Source organism: Lissotriton helveticus, chromosome 1_1, assembly GCF_964261635.1.
Source record: "Lissotriton helveticus chromosome 1_1, aLisHel1.1, whole genome shotgun sequence".
Lineage (NCBI taxonomy): Eukaryota > Metazoa > Chordata > Amphibia > Caudata > Salamandridae > Lissotriton > Lissotriton helveticus.
Genome location: NC_136057.1, coordinates 1752812342 through 1752830576, shown reverse-complemented (window position 1 = coordinate 1752830576; position 18235 = coordinate 1752812342). Strand labels below are relative to the sequence as shown.

The following is an 18235-nucleotide window of genomic DNA, read 5'->3' as shown; positions in this document are numbered from 1 at the left end:
GACACTTAAGTAGGACACTAGTGTTTACAGCTCTAGATGCAGTGTTTGCTACATCAAGTGCGCACTTGATTGAGGCATTTGAAATTAACTTGCCTTCTTGTATAAGGTCGTTTGCCTACTCCTTATATTGGTCAGGTAGATGTTGTAGTAATGTCTCTAACTGATCATAGTGAGCCCTGTCATATCTTGCAAGGAGGGCTTGTGTGTTAGCAATACACTATGTATTGGTAGCTTGTGCAGCTATCATTTTGCCTGAAGCATCTATTACCTTAGATTCTTTATCAGGGGTGGTGCTTCACCTGATGTCTGTGAGTTTGCTCTTTTTCTAGCATTTGACACGACTAGGGAATCTAAGGGTAGCTCTCCTTTAATGTAGGCAGGATCCCCAGGAGCAGGCCTGTACTTTTTCTCAATTCTAGGGTTTAGAATCCTAGCACGTACAGGATCTTTAAATACTTCTGGAGCATGTTTGACGACCCCTTTAATCATAGGAAGAATTTGAACAGACCTTTGTGATTGTTCAAACGTATCTAATAAAAAGTCTTCCTCTGCCTCTTCTGAATGCATGGTGACCCCATGATAGATGGCAGCCCTATTTAGTAAGTGCCCAAAACCAATGTCGTCTTCTGGGGGGAGAAGGTTTTGATGGATATGAATGTGGGTCAGGAATATCTGGTACATCTTATGGGTTTGGGTACTCCCAATCTGGATCATCAACAGGGTAGGGAAAAGGCTCATCTGGGTCTACCCCTCCCCCTATGCTATACTCATCATCATTTGGAGCTGTATGTGGTGAAGAATGAGGACGAGAGTTTTCAGGAGAATTTTGAGGTGAAATATTAAGAGGAACAGGAGATGAAGGAGAAGGAAGTATAGGAGAAGAAGGGTGCATAGGAGATGTGGCAGAGTCCTTCTTCTTGACAGGCACAGTAGATGTAGGTGCTGTGTCTGATTTCCTCTTCCTGTGTGGTGTAGTGGATACATGACCTGTCTTTCGGTCAATGTAGATCTTCTTTTGTAGAGGATCAGGTTGGAAAAGGTCTTCTCCTTGCGGAACCTTTGCCGGTGCCGATTTTTTCGGTTCCGGGTGTGGTTGCTGCTTGTCTTTAGCCTTAGGAGTTGTTACTGTGTCCTTTGGCGTAGATTTTGCCAGTGAAGGTATTGTTTTTGGAGTCGTAGGCTGTTTCGAGGGCTTGAGCGCATGGGAATCAGACCTTGTAGGTTTCGGTACCGAGGATATTGCCTTCGGAGTGGAAGCTGGTCTTGTCGGCCTCGAGGCGTCAGACGCTGGCTTCATAGTTTTGTCTTTAGAAATCGACGGTTTCTGAGCTGGGACTTCTTTCGGTTTCGGTGTCAAGGGAGCTGGTGGGATCGGCACGTGCGGCTTGCCCGGCAAGGAGGTACCGGATGGCTTGATTATTTTCTTCGGAGCCGGGCTCGATGGCGGGGCTTTAGAAGTGTTTTTTCGGCCGCGACTGGGCCCCGGAGGCGGAGTGTTGACCTTTGCCTTCGATTTGGGAGGTGGGTATGGGGCAGGGGCAGTAGTACTCTCGCGCTGACCCGATGGTATGGAGTCATCGGAGTCGCCTGCCTCAGATACGATTTGGAGATCATCTGAATCTTCTTCGGGAACGAGCGGAACTTCTTCGTCGAAGATATCCACCGGTTCTGGAGCCGATCTCTGCATGTCGTGTCGACGGGCCCTCCGATCTCGAATGGTCTTCTTGGATTGAAAGGACGCACAGGCTGTACAGCTGGATTCGTCGTGTTCTGGTGATAAGCACAGGTTACAGACCTCGTGATGGTCACTGTGTGGAAACTTTGCTCCACACTTGGGGCATCTTTTGAATGGCGTCCTTCCCATGAGGTGTAGACCTCACGGTGTGGATAGGCCCAACGGACCGCGTCGACGACCGGAATCGAGCTGATGGAGTCGAGTCGACGTTTGTCGACATCGAAAGTAGTTTGGTGAAGTTTGAATACATTTTTATGCGCCGAAGTACTTGAAACGTAGATTTCGAACCGGAGCGGAAAAGTTTCATCCGAACCCAGTGGCGGAAAAAAGCTATCTAAGGATGGAGCCGATGTCCATGCGCACTATCGTCCAAGGGAGGAGTCACCTATCTCGTGACTACAAAAGACTTCTTCCAAGACGTCAACAACATGCAATTCATCCGAGCCCAACACCAGGTGGCGATCTAATGCTAAGTGTACAATCTGGAGCTCATATGCCTTGAACATAATATTTCTTGAGAAGATCTGTGCCTAACTTCTAATGGTGGTGGAATAATATTGTCCCTGTCCTTCTCAACCTCCGTCAAAGATGAAGGTAAAAATGTTGCTGATGGATCTGAACAGTGGTGGACCTAATCCTGTCAAATACCCAGTTAACAGTGGAATCGTTGACAAAGTGTCCATTGATGGCATCGACATCGTTGACACAGGCTTCGTTGACAGCATTGCTCTCAGTTGATCTACGATCACCTGTGTCGATAATAGGTCTATCAATGGGAGCGTCATCGATGATGGGCTCGTCCATATCTGGGCAGTGGAAGATACAGATGACAACAGACGGGCTGTCGTTAGTGCCGACGACGAACAGTGCGTCGACAGTAGTTGGTTGGGGATCTTCGTCAAAGCCTTTTTTTTTTAACAACTTTGCCATCGACATAGCAGGTTTTAGCTTTACTGACACTATGGTTGATGGAGTTTTCACCCACCAAATCAGCAGCTTGGATGGCGGCGACGATAGGGTCAATGTTGACGTAGTTGTAGTGACTACGGAGACTACCGCCGATGAAGATGACAATGACTTCGTCGACGAGAGAGGAGTCTTTTAATTTTTTCGGTAAAAAAATAAATAATTGAGACTCTGGTGAATACAACAGTAGTGGCAGATGTAGATGTAGAAGGCTGTGAATATTGTTTTTGTGATGTTTAAGGTTGGTCCTCAGCCTTCGAGGCATGGTGCTGCTTTTTTGCCACTTTAGGGCTTTGGAGACAAAACCTTCACAGAACTTGCACTCTTTTCTGAGGAGACAGTCTTAATAGAAGCATCACTGTCCTCATCAGGTAGAGGGCATTGTTTAGTTTTCAACGTCTGAAACCCAGAAGTAGTCTACATTCTCAGTCTCTGAGAGTCTTTTGTGAGAAAGTTCAGCAAACTTTACAATCTCTCACCAGATAGTCTGAGTGAAGGCAGTAAATGCATTTTTTGTGAGGATCATCCGAATGAAGCCGCTACTTCCCACAGGATTCACAATGACTCCACAATGATCTATTAGCTGTAGACATGTTGTCTAGGTGAAGAGGAGATCAAATAAACACTGTTCCTGAAGAAAATAATTTCCATCGAGATGGCCAGAAATAAAAAATACTGAGCAGAACTCAAGAAGAGACATCACACAACATGCAGTAGAAAATCTGAGAGCCTGGAGCCTCTGTGGTTAGGGTTCTAAACAGTTCTGTTACCGGATTGGCTGGACTTTGGGCCATGTCTAATGACTATAAAAAGCTATTAAAGTGAATGTTTTTTCTACATTAACTTCAATGTTTAAGTTTTACTTACTGCTCTATATGTACAGTGGGACTCCTACTTCGACAACAATACTGGGCAACCGTCAATACCATCCATAGCCAATAGCAGTTAATCCGTTTCAACATTCTCTGGCAAAATGCTATAATGACACCATGCAACAATTCATTCCATCACTCATGAACAGCAGCAAACCTCCGGACCAATCCCTAGAAAAAGACTCAAGCTTAGGGATTGTTTGGTAAGCCCACATTTGTGAGTTTCATAAAAGACAAAGACTAAACCTTGGGGTGAATCTGTTTTAGCAGCACTGTATATGCCTTCTTTCAGAAACAGAAGTACAATGTGCAAATGTTCAGACTCACTAGTGCAATGTCCCGGTGGCTTGGGTCAAGAATCTTCAAAACCACCCTCAAGTCACGACTGTTGTTGTTCTGCTCGGTGGAAAAGTACTCAGTTTCCTCGTCACCAACCTCCAAAACATGAAGAAATCCATCATAAATGTTAGTTCGAGTGCCCTGCCCCAGATGAGCAACCTAAGGATTAAAACACAAAGACAGGAAAAAAACTGCTATCAATCAGCTGATTGGTGTGCTTAGTAATGACCAAAGACGGATCTAATACAAACTGCTGCTCTGAGGTCTGTTTATTTAACTTACCTGCTGCACTTTAAAGCTCTTGTACCGAACACAAATGACACAAACTAACAAAAAACATTATGGCAGTTAAGAATGCATACATAACAAACCCACTCAAACTTCTAGGTACACGTTGTCAAAAACACTGTTTTACCATATTGATTGACAATATATCAACGTTCACAAAAAGTGCAGAAAAAGTGTTAAATCAAAGTTTCCTGTCACTTAGTCCATGCTTAACTCTTCAAATAAATAACTGCGGATATTTTTCACCAAGACTACCTACATAAGAAGTTTTTGCAAGAGAAGGCAAACGTTGATGTGCATTTGGTTACTACTATCAACAGAGATTGAACTCTCCATGCATTCCTTGATGAGAAATCTGCAAAGAACTGAATCAGAGACTTGGAACTGGCTGCGGGTGCTTCAGACGATACGTGTCTGTGAGCATCTCCATCCTTTTTGCCTGCTGTGTCTACCACAAGAAAGAGCTTTGAGCTAATGACCTCACAAAGGTTCAAAGGACATCTAGTAACAACAGCAACACCTGGAACAGTGTGCCTGGAATCTGAAGAGTCTTACTGCGACCCATTATACCCAGGGGCAGAGATGGGGACGCCCATCTAAACCCTTGACAGAACTTGGTGTCCCAACTGGTGAGACCATGTGGACCTAGGAGTATCACCACACAGGGCTGCAACAATAAAAAAATTGTTCTGAAGCCATGCTGTCAGCGTGTGATCTTCAGCGGTGAAGCAGGAGAAGTAGCAGCTGGATAGCTGTCAATTTGTGTTTACACATCTCCCATCCTTCTCCTTGTGTATAGGCTATAGAGGTGCTTGAGTTTCTCTCTGGTTTGGAGGGTCATGGCAGAATCAGACGAGGAGACACTGGGACAGATATCCACTGCAATCTTCCGGCAATGGGACAGAACTGCATTTGGGTCTCAAAGAATGATGAAACCATCACAATGAGCGAAAGAGCACCCTAATGAACACAATGATCTGTCCAAATGGAGGGAGAAATCTAATAGTGGCAATAAATAAGATAGAACAAGCTGGTTTCCAAGGACCAAATAATGGAGGCATATGAGGAAAACTTTGAAAAGGTGGAGATGAATCTCAGCAATACTGAGAGGAAAATTTACTTTACGAAGGGGTGAGTGGACATTGTTTGTGCCTTCTATTACAATTCTGATAAGGGATCCCACAAGGACTACCATATATCAGTCTTGTGCATTCACCAAAATCAACGACCTAGAACATCAAGGAAATACCCTTTCACAGGACTTAGCTATGGTAACCAAGACATTTTTGCAACAAGTGGTTTGCTCTAAGCTAGGGCGGGCTAATAACTGATCCACTGGGTCTCCCTTATATAGACTAAGCACATCACTAATAGTGGAGAGAAAAGGGGACTCTAGATGCCAAAGAACCTACAAGCATCAGCTCTATGCAAAGAGTTTCACCATTATGAGTATAAGATACTCCTCTTCCCAGAGTTAAGCTAAAGACTATGGACAAAAGCAAAAAATACTCGAGCTGTGCAAAATGTTAATGCAAAGTGGTGTCCACTATTTTCAGGAGGGCATGGTCAAAATGAACTATTTTAACTACAATATGAACCTTTGCGGTCTACTGAAGAAATAAAATGATAAAGAGAATTACACCAAACCACGCATACATTTAGAACTTTATTCAGAGGAGCGCCTATAATGGGTTTGGTTTAAATCCTTTCAAGAGTTTGAGAAATTAGCCTTAAATTATGGAGCTATCGGGACCTTTATTTTGTAGATTCAAATGTGAGAGGCGAGGATCAAAGGAAAAGCACAAGTACGTTCTGAACTATTTAACGGTTTAAAGCCATTTTGGGGTCCTACCAATGGAGCCTCTCCTCTTTCGAGTGATGAATTGCAGCAAATATTGCTAGTAGAGAGATGGCCTGCCCAACATGGAAGGAAGTCACAACTTTAGATAAGGTTGTATCCCGTGTCTCGCGCTGCACAGTGCGCTCTTCAAATCTCACTCATGCGCATCCAACGCTCCAGCCCACTACGTCATAGCACTGCCTCCGTTTTGTAAAACAAGGCCACCGACCCACGAAAGTTACGCACAGCAGTAACCTTGGCAATGGCGTCGGTGGGTCATTTTAAAGAAAAGCTTTTATAAATGCGAAGCTTTTCCCGATCTTCAGCGATAGGCACGCTTTATTGCTAACTTGCCTATTACATTTCCTTATTATTACAACAACGCTAAGGCACGTTTCAAAACTTTATTGACGCTACTTTCAAGCAGCCTATTGTTGTTCTTCATCGTCATCACAGCGATAGGCACGCTTTTCACCTCAGATTTCATTTCCTTTCATTATCAATGCTCATGGTGCTTGGCAGTGTATGTCACAGCGATAGGCAGGCTAATTCATAAATTTGCCTATCTCATTTCATATGTCTGTCATTTTCTTCACAGTTATAGGCACACTGTTCAAATTCATATTTCAGCGTTATTTTAAATGCATTTTTAAGTGTCAATGCTCATAGCATTTTGCATATTACATCACAGCGATTGGCACGCTATTTCATAAATCTTCCATCGCTTTTCAGCATTTTAAAAGCAGCGACAGGCACATTCTTGTATTTACCTGTGTATTTCTTTTCAGCTTTTCAGACATTTTTACAGTTCATTTTCTTTGCAAGCTTATATTCATCGTCATGGCTTCTTCACAGCAATTTCAGACACCAGCTCCATTTTTGCAAACTCCGGGTAAACCTCCTCTCATATGGCGCAACTGATTAAAACGTTTTGATAACTATTTAGTGGCCATTGATGCCACCAAATATAATCCTGCTCGCAAGGTTGCCATTCTCTATGGCTGCCTAGGTGTTGCAGCTCAACAAGTTTTTGAGAACCTCCCAGTGATTCCTTCTCCTCCTGACTCTGGTGACAATTGGAATGCTTACCAAGAAGTTCTTGCACGTCTCAACAAGCAATATGACGATGAACCAAGCATTGTTTCGGAATGTCACAATTTTTTCAAACAAAATGTAGATGAGAGTGTGGAAGACTACATTGCCCAACTCAGAATTTTAGCTTCTACTTGTGAATTTGGTGCAAGCACAGACGCTTCTATTAGAGATCAATTCATTTTTGCCTGGTTTTCAAAAAAATCCAAGAACGCTTGCTAAATTGTAAAAATCCTACTCTGTCTGAAACAATAGATATCGCCAAAGGCACTGAACGTGCAACCAATTTGTCTAAAATTTTGCAAGACAGCATTTCTCAACCCTGTATTCACATGATTGACCAAGGTTCTCATTCTTCTTCTATTACCTGCTCTGTGGACTTTGTTAATAATTCTTTCAGACAATCAGTTAAGAAACCCATCATTTGCTATAGGTGCGGCTCAAGGAGTCATATTGGTAATTCTCCTAATTGTCCCGCATCTGGAAAAAAATGTTCATCGTGTAAGAAAAATGGACACTTTCCAACCATTTGCAGGGGTCGTAAAAAATTTACTAGAGTTAACAACATAGAATTTAACGAGAATTTAGAATCCTGTTCAACCAGACTTAACGATGTCTTATTGTCAATTGAATGTGATTCTGTTGAGTTGTCCAAAATTAAGGGTCCTTGGTGTGAGCTAATTGTTGGTGCAATTTCACTTCAAGTCAAAGCTGACTCTGGTTCACCTATCATCATTTTATCAGATCTTACATTCTATGCAAATTGGGGTAAAAGTGTTGTTCTTTGCAAATCTGACGTCAATCATAAAGCATTTGGTGGGAAAGATATAGACGTGTTAGGCTATTTTCACTCCAATATTGCATGTCTTGGCAGATACACCTTCACGAAAGTCTATGTTGCTCTTAAAGGCAGAAATATTTTAGGTTGGTTGGATCAAGCCAGGATGGGTTTAATTCTCAAACTTGGTTCTGATCAACCCATTGCTTTAGGTGATATTCCACATGATTATTACACTAGTCATGAGACTGGAAACTTCAATGTTGCAGAGTTATCTTTATCTAATCATAAAGTTGATAACCTACTCAATTTATTTCCAAATGTCTTCAAGAAAAAGGTGGGCACGGTGTTGGGTTTCAAGCATGAAATTTGACTTAAACCCAATGCACAACCCATTATTCACAAAGTACGTCCCCTTCCTTTAAGCGCAAGGGATGAATTGAAAAAGGTTTTAAAAAACGTATGTGATGAGGGGATTATTGCACCTTGTGATTCATCCGAATGGGTTTCTCCCATAGTTTTAGTGCGTAAAAAATAAGGCGAGGTAAGATTATGTGCTGATTTATGCTCTCTAAACAATAATATCATCATGGATTGCCATCCATTACCCAAAATTCATGATTTACTAGCTAATTTAGGTGGGGCTAAATATTTTTCCCTTTTGGACCTGAGGTCCGCTTATCACCAAATTCCTTTGTCCCTTAAGTCTCAAGAATTGACAACTTTTGTCACGCCGTTTGGCGCTTACAATTACATGAGACTCCCATTTGGTCTAGCGTCAGCAGCTAGCATTTTTCAAAAGCTTATGGATAACTTACTGTAAAACATTCTGGGGTACAAGCCTACCAGGATGATATTCTAATTTTTGCCAACGACATTTCTCAACATGATCAGACCCTTGGTAAGGTTTTGAGAGTTTTAGAGAGAGCTGGAATGACTGTCAGGCATGACAAATGCAAGTTTGTTGTCCAAGAATTGGATTATTTGGGCCATTCCTTTTTACCCAACGGCATCAAACCTAAGTTTTCTTTAATAAAAGCCATCAGAGATGCCACGTCTCCCAAAGATAGGGATACCCTTTGCTTGTTTCTTGGTTTGGCAGAATATTATGCCAGATTTGTTCATGGCTATGCCCAAATTGTTGAGCCATTGAGAGCACTCTTGAGAAAGGGGGTGAAGTTTTCCTGGTCAGACGACTTACAAAAAGTTTTCGAGCATGTTAAGAAGCTTATTGAGGATTCACTAGCCTTGCATCCTTTTTCGGATGGTTCAAAGTGTTTTATCAGTGTTGACGCCAGCCTCACTGGTTTAGGGGCCGTCTTGGGACAATGGGTGGAATGTAAAGAACATACGGTTGCTTTTGCATCCAGAACACTTCTTCCAGCCGAAACTAGGTACAGCACGATAGAAACAGAGGCCTTGGCTTGTGTTTGGGCCATACAGAAATTTAAATCATATATTTGGGGTCGTGAGTTCGAGATTTACACCGATCACAAACCTCTCATGCACATGCTTTCTGACAGCACTTCTAACCGGGTTTCTGCAAGACTCGTTCGTCTTCTGTCAAAACTTCATGAATTTCACTTTGTCATCCAACACATTTCTGTGGGCAAAAATTTCAGGGCAGATTGTCTCTCAAGAATGTCTTTGAATGATAATTCTGTTGTTGATGATATTGAGTGTGTCGTCGCTACAATTGATGCTATTGCAGAATGTCAGCCCATTTCTGAGATCCAATGGAATTCAGCCTACAATAATGACGTCACACTTTCAAAGGTCAAAGATTTTATTGTTAACAAATGGCCTGAGCGTAGAACTCGGTCTCCTGATTTAAAAGCTTTTGCAAATGTATCGGAAGAACTTTCTTTGGTTAACAACATGGTTCTGCGCAATGATTTATTTGTTCCACCTGAATCTTTGCGAAATCTGATTATTTGTTCAGCTCATTAAGGACACCTTAGCAGGGCTCGAAAAATTCACTTGACCGCTCGCATTTGCGAGTCAGATTGATTCAGGACGAGCTACTTTTAGGTCCTACTCGCCCTTTCTGAAGAGTAGGAAGACCAACTGACACTTGACCTCTGTCTCTGAAAGCAGAGGAAATATGACAAGATAGAAAGATTTAAAGGCATCTTTATTGCTCAAAAAGTAAACGAGCAATAAAAATGCTTTTAAATCTTGTTAAATTGTCACATTTTGCTCAGCTTTCAGAGTCAGAGGTCAAGTGCATTTCAGTAAGGTCGAGGAGAATTTGTAGGTTATTAGGCCTGCAGGTCTAGTGCATTTTTAATGATTTTTCTAGCCCTGCTTAGTGTTATCAAAACTTGTCAACGCATCAAACAATTTTACTGGTGGCCCTCGATGGATGCACATATCAGGAGAATGATCGATAATTGTACACAATGTCTTCTCTCCAACAAACATTGGAAAACTATTTCCACTCCTTTATGTCCTGTACCTCTTCCTGCAGGTCCATGGGACAAAGTAGGTTTGGACTTTTCTGGTCCTTATGATGTTCTACCAACTAAGAACAAATATCTGATTGTTTTGGTTGATTACCATACCAAATGGTTGTATTATTCTTTTTGTAACGCTGCGTCAACTGATAATGCCGTCAAAGTTTTACAATCTGTGTTTGATGTTGAAGGTTTTCCCAAAACCATTGTTACTGACAACAGGACACATTTTGTCTCACAAAGAATGTGTTCTTTTCTTAAAAAAACATGACATTTCTCATTACAAGGTTGCATTGTATTCCCCCTCTTCAAATGGATTGGTTGAGAGGAGTAATCGAATAATCAAGGAGGGAATACAAACTGCAATCTCCGCCAGGTTAGACCCTTTGTCTTTTGTACATGACAAAGAATGGGCATATAATACCACTCCACACTCCACCACTGGTGTTGCACCATTTACTTTACTCAACCCCAGCTGGTTACATGGAAATGGTCATTTGTCTGTTAATTCTCACTCTATCCAAGAACATGTCAAAGCTAAACAACATTCTATGAAATCACATTTTGACGCAGGTAAACACTCCTTTGTTAAGCCGTTACAAAAAGGGGATTGGGTACTGTTAGTAGGATAATTAAATATAAATAATCCACAGATATCCAAGTAGTAGAAGTAGAGAGGTATTTAATGGAGCATCCACCTCTTGAAGATCAGCAGTATAACTGAACTCAAACTGATCTTCAGCACATAGAATAAAAACATGTATTCAAAAGTATACAAAGCAATTGCAGAGATGCAGCTCAGGAAACATTCCAAGACAGAGTTAACAAGGAGAATTCCAAAGGGAATTCTCAAACAGATAACATTCTGTAAGAGAGACAAACTTACTTAATATAACTTAATACTACACATCTCCTTTCTTTATAAAGAAAAGAAAAACAAACATTAAAACAAATAATTATTTAAATAAAACAAAATCATCAAATTTCTTTGGTACACGTTTTTCTCTCTTAGAATTAAATTGAGAAATAACATTCAAATGATTTGAGGAAGTAGTGGGAAAATTTGAGTCATTTGAATAAGTCACATTTGAATCAGAAACATCACATCCTATTCCTTTTTCTAAACATGGTCACTTGAGAAATCAGGATCCGAAGAACAAGAAAATGTTTTATCCATGGAAATGTTAACTTTGGCAATTTTAGAAAAATTCCACCAAGAACCATTATCTAAAAGCACAGACGTTTTTCCAACTTTAAGAACAATAAAAACATCTGAAAACTTGGACTGACCTTTTTTAACAAATCCAGGTAATTTGATTTTTACTTTATCTCCCACATGAACAGTTGGATCCCTCAAAGGAACAAAAGTGTTAGAAAAATCTGAATTTTGTTTAGCTAATTTATAAATAACTTTCATATCTTTCTTAACACCAACATTAGTGGCCCAAGAAAGAGAAAGTTCCTGTTGTGGTTTCCTTCCTTTAAGTAAAAGAAAAGGTGAGAATTCCGTAGTACAATGTGGGGTACATAAATATAACCAAACCAAATTTGCTACATGAGCCTTCACATCAATGCGAGCTTTGAATGCTAATTGTATACCTTCCACTAAAGTCCTATTAAATCTTTCAACAAGAGCATTCATGTTAGGAGAATACAAACAGTTTTAATATGCTTGATATTTGTTTTCTCTAAGAAAGAATTAAAAATATGTGAAGAAAATTGTGTTCCATTATCAGATACAATACATGAAGGTAAACCTTCTCTTCTAAAAGGTAGAATCAATTTGTGTTAACCATTTATATTCAACCCATTTAGAGAAGTAATCTATAGCCACAACAATGTACATTTTTTGTGATGAAATTCCTTCATGGGGCCCAAAATATCAATTGCTATTTTCTTCCAAGGGGAATCTGGCATTTCTACTTTCACTGAATTAGAATGTTGGGGTTTCAAAACTTTGTCAGAATTAGCACACAGCGAACAATTTTTAACAAAATAAACTATATCATTATCCATATAAGGCCACCAAAAAATATCTCTGACTTTTGTAATCATACTAGATTGACCCAACTGACCCAAATGAGCAATGGATATGATCTTTTGTCTGAGAGTGTTAGGAGGAACAAAGCAATCACCTTTTAAAATCAAATGTTCATTAATTAAAAGCTCATCCCTATTTTTCCAAAAAACAGCCAGTTCTTTAGAAAGATTCCTCTCAAGTGGCCAACCCTCCTTGATATACTTACAAACCAAAATGAGATCATCATCCAGATTCATCGCTTTTGACCAATCATCTTTTGAAATAAGATCGGACTTGAAAAGAACTACATCGTCCACTGATGCCATGACACACTCATCAAAATATTCAGAATGATTAGAGAAATTAACCTCAGGTAATAATCTAGATAAACAATCTGCTCTTGTATTTTGAGATCCTGGAATATAAACAAACAATCTCAAAATGATATTCAGAGAGTTTGGCAAGTATCCGAACCAATCTAGCAGATGCTTTTCCTACACCATTGTTTGACAACAAAGAAATTAAAGGTTTATGGTCCGTTTTGATTTTAAAAGATTTTCCCCACAAATAAGTTTTAAAGTGCTCAACAGCCCAGGAACAACCTAAAGCCTCCCTTTCTATAGTAGAGTATTTTGACTCCGCTTGAGATAAAGGTCTAGATGCAAAAGCGATAGTAACTTCGTTGTTACCTCTAATTTGACTTAAAATAGCACCAACCCCAGTAGAACTAGCATCAACGGTAATCACATTAGGTGCAGAAGAACAAAAAGGGGATAAAGGCTTGCAATCAATTATTGCAGTTTTTACAGAAGAAAAGGCTTGAGCATGCTCATCCGTCCATAAACATTTACAACGTTTTTTGAATAACAGTCTTAAAGACAAAACAATGTCAGAGAAATTTTGGACAAATCTAGAGTATTAATCACACAAACCCAAAAAGGATTTAAATTGGTCTTTATCCTGGGGATTGTTCATATTCTTAATGGAAGAAAGAAGGTCTTTTTAGGAAAAATACCATCAGCATTAATCCTATGTCCAAGATACTCAACTTCATGTGAAAAGAATTTTCATTTGTCTAGATGAATTGTCATACCTCTATCATCCAAGATAGATAAAACTTTATCAAGGGTTCCTTGATGATTTTCCATAGAATCAGAAAACACTAGAATATCATCTTGAAATGCAACCACATTGTCAATGTCTTTAAACAAACAATTCATTAACTTTTGAAAAACTGACGCTGCAGAAGAAAGCCCAAAAGGCATTCTAATATATCTAAAGGTACCATCAGGTGTGAGAAAGGTCGTAATATCTCTAGAGTCTTCAGTCAGTTCCACTTGATGGTAAGCGGACTTGATATATAGTGCTAAACATTTTGGCACCATCAAGTGTCGCTAACAGATCTTGAATTTTAGGCAAAGGATAACATTCCATAACAATTTGTTTATTCACCGACCTCAAATCCGTGCACATCCTAAGCTCACCATTCTGTTTTTTAACTAAAACTATGGGATAAATCCACTCTGAAGCGTTAACCGGTTCAATAACACCTTCAACGCATAATTTTTTAATCATCTCCGACAACTCACTCCTAACAGATAATGGCACATTCCTTAACTTATTCTTAGAGGGTATAGCATCTCTCTTTAAAATTCTTTCATGTGAAAACCCTTTCACCTTTCCTAGTTCTTTTTTAAACACCTTCTTGTGTTTGTCAATAATATCTTTTAAAATACTATCGTTAGCCTTGCATTCATCCTTAACAGTTAAATCTTCAACAAAACATACTTGAATTTTCGCAATGGGGCGTAAAGTGACATCAAATTTTCCTTGATGCTTCCAACCTAAAACTTGTAAACCATCAACAGCTACATAAACCTTTCCACAAATGCTTTTCTGTTTAAATTTGATATCAGAAATGAAATAACCCAACATTTCGATTTCTTTACCACCAAAGCCAAAAACTCGAATGTCATTTGGTTCCAAAGTTTTATTTGACCAAGACTTGTAAAAGAACGAATCCGAAATAATAGTATAAGGAGAGCCGGAATCAGCAATAACCTCTATACCTTTACCTTTACCGGAAATATTACACATTGGAGGAACATAAGGTTCAGAATCAATGTCTTCATCATTGTGAGACACTTGACCTAAACAATGAGTTTCTGTAATGGATAGGATTTCATTCTCAAAGTTAGTAGATTCGATAGGTATTTCATCTTCAAAGTCTATGTCGGAGACAACTGATACTTAGAAAGACAATAAGTCCTAAAATGGCCAATTTTCTTACACTTAAAACACTCTTTACCCCTAGCAGGACATTGTTTAAACTGAAAAGAATGTGTCCTCGAACCACAGCGATTACAAAACAGTTTAGCAGGGTTAGAATATTGTTTAGAATTATTTTGAGGAGCTTTAACAAAGTTTTTGTTTTTAAAATTAACTTGAGACTTGACATTAAAATCTTTTAAATTGACCGCAGCAACACCAGTAGTAACCTTATCAACATTAATAGTTTTAAAAGAAATGATAGAACGTTCGACACTTTTAGTAATCTGAATAGTTTCTCCTAGGGTAGGATTGCGTTGTCTAAGTAACTGTTCTTGAATGTTCTTATTAGAACAACGAATAATTAGTTTATCACGAATAGATTTGTCAACTTGATCCCCAAAATCACATTCAGCAGCTAAAAATCTAAGACATTCAACATAAGTATCAACTGGTTCATTTATAAGTTGATGTCTTGTATAAAAATTATATCTTTCCATAACAATGTGGGGTTGTTCCGTAAATCTCTTTTAAGTCTATCAATTGCCTCTAAATAACAATTATAATCCCCACTATCCATTCCGGAAGGAGTAGAGGAAGGAGGTAAGTGTATAAAAACATCTTCAGCATGAACTCCTAAAGTGTTTAATAAAATAGCGTTTTTTCTTTCAGGATTAAACTTATCACCATCAATAGCCATTAAATAATTATTAAACTGTCTGTACCATTTTTCCCATTTCATACTCGGTTGATTCGGTCCAGAGTAGAAAGGGGGTGGGGGAGTGTCACACACCGTAGACATTATGACATCGATTAGGATGGCGGACACACCCCGAGGTAGAGAGACCATCCGCAGGGGCAGCGGCGGTCCCTCCGTTGGAATTAGGATGTGACCGCCACCCGGCGGTCACATCCCGTATAGTTAACATTGCGGCGGGTGCTAAATATGCATGCTTTGCATTTGCATGCACAAAGCGGCAGGCACCCACACGGTGCCTGCCGCTTTGTGCATGCAAATGCAGGGGGGTACCATCGGTACCCCCCATGTGCACCCTCCACCCCCCCCCGACACCCTGGGGGCCCGCAAGGGCCCCCCAGTAGCAAATCTCCACATGCTTTTCCACGGCGGAAAATCCACCGCGGAAAAGCATGTTTACAAAAACATCGTAATTTGGCTGGCGGTGTCTTGCGGTCAACACCCCGCGGATCAGCGGGGGACGGACCTGCCGTCCGCCGCTGATCCCACCGCCATCATGATCTGGCGGGTGGTGTTTTCAGGGTCCGAGGCGGTGAATCCGCTTCCTCCGGGCCGGCGGTGGCTTCCGCCGGCCCGGAGGATGCAGATTCACCGCAATCATAATCGACCCCTATGTTAGTAATTAACTCAATGTTAAAATAAATGAGTAATACTTAAAACACATAGCATGACCAATTAAACAATTTTTTTTCTAAAAATTACCACATGCGAAGAGAATTGCAAATAACGATCAGCTGTGAAGAAAATAAAAGATCGCGAATACATTGCTAGGAAACTGTGAAGATAAACAAAATGGCCGCAATAAAGTGATGACGATGAACGCTGACTATGACGATATGCGCAGATGATGTCCGCTGAGAGGAGCGTGGTGTGCGCGTCACCGAAGCACGCTAGAAGCAGAGGATGAGAATATTGAATGACGATGAGGAAAGCTGCAAGAAGATTCCAGGATAGAAGGTAGGTTCTCAATCTAAAATAAACAGCTTTGACGATTAACAGTTCCCCGAAATAACAAATAGAGATGCACAAAGTACAAAATTTCCGCCAACAGGAATCACAGCAGGAATCAAATCAGCGTCAAGTTTGCTGTCGTAAATCACAAAAATTCCATTCTTTCGTTGTAAAATATCGCAGCAAAAACAGCCATAGTGCCCAAATTGCTTTTGTAGTGCACCGTTTCACATCAAACAATGCCCAAAATCGCAGTCTTGATGTATGGAAGGAAAACAATCCGGTGGTTTACTTCAAAGTACAACAATAAAATAGGCAACAGCTGCAATGCTTGCTCCTATCGTTGAAATGTAAATTCTCAAACGATAAAAATAAAGTAAAAATAAATTCTTCGCAAAATATAAAGTATACCGCAGGAAAGTTCAGCTTCCATAAGATAAAATCAAAGAAAGCTTCTTGTAAATTTCTCCTTGAAAAGTGAAATTAATAAAAGTATCCAAAATCGATCTGTGGATGCTCCAAATGTAGACAAAATCCCAAAACGTCGCCAATCCAAATCCAATTAGTAGGATAATTAAATATAAATAATCCACAGATATTCAAGTAGTAGAAGTAGAGAGGTATTTAATGGAGCATCCACCTCTTGAAGATCAGCAGTATAACTGAACTCAAACTGATCTTCAGCACATAGAATAAAAACATGTATTCACAAGTATATAAAGCAATTGCACCTCAATCCAAAAAGAGTTCCGAAAGGGCAATCGCAGTTCTCTTCTCCAACTTTAGTTACACATGTCAGTAAAGGTTCTGCCCTTCTTGATAACAAAGGGTGGTTGAACAAGAGGGTTCTTGTCAAGATCTCCCCACTTCAGGCCAACGTTATCAGAGAACATGCCATTTCAGAATCAGAGCATTGTGACTGGTTTGATTTGGTTCATGAGCAACCTTCTTCTTGTCGAGTTTTGGAAACACCTAAAGGCCAACTCACACAATCCCTTGCCTCTGACCTATCTTCTTCTAGTTGTGTTTTACAAACACCTGAAGTTCAACCTACACAGGTCTCTGACCATTTATCATTACCTTCGGATATAGTTGTGGGTGAATCTTCCGAAGGGCCAACTAGAAGAGCAGCACGTTTAAAACACATTTCTTGAAGATTGAGAGACTTTGTATTGGAATAGCAATGTAACTTTTTCTCTTTCTTTGTATGGTTATGTTCAAATCTTTGTACTTGGTTTTAATTTTTTTTTGTTGCCCTTCAAAGAGGGGAAGATGTTGTATAATGACAATGGTGTTATTTCACTTATGTTTTGTTAGGAGTCGCGTGGATTCACGCAACTCGTTGTTCTAATGCTCGTGATTCTTCTGTGTTCTAGCATGCTGCCCTCCAGTCGTGAAGATTCCCAGGAACGTCACTCTGGACGTTGGCTTCTTCACGACTGAACGGCTCTGGTTGTGGGTGTTAGCAGTTTCAGAAATAAACCTACGTTTCTGCTACAAACAAGTTTCTGCACCTTCATTTAACAGTGGCCCAGGTGGCAAGCCCAGCTCTGTCTCAGGGGAGGTGTTAATCCCACTGGGGTTTTGTAAATCCAGGTATAAATCATGTTCATTGTAATGAGGGTGAAGCAAGCCACCCCCCCCCTCACCATCATCATCATCATCAAAACCCTAGAAAGCACCCTGCTCTGGCAGAGGGTCACAATCACAACCAAAAAGACAATGGAGCCTCTGCTGAACGCTATGATGTGGCACAGGAACAGGGTAGAGCCAGGCTACAAGACAAACTGATGTGTTTTTTAAATTGTGTAGTACAACATCAGTTGAGCTTGAATTGGTTCAGTGGCCAGCACCGGTGTCGGCAGCAGATCAT

General features: G+C 40.2%; 1 protein-coding gene across 1 annotated transcript in view; it reads right to left on the bottom strand.

The window, feature by feature from the left end:
- Positions 1-18235, bottom strand: part of TYK2 (tyrosine kinase 2) — a 523599-nt gene that overhangs the window by 165163 nt on the left and 340201 nt on the right. Inside the window, exon 12 of the mRNA XM_078640035.1 lies at positions 3901-4071. Coding sequence (XP_078496161.1) covers positions 3901-4071 — 171 coding nt within the window. The remainder of the gene's footprint in view (positions 1-3900; positions 4072-18235) is intronic.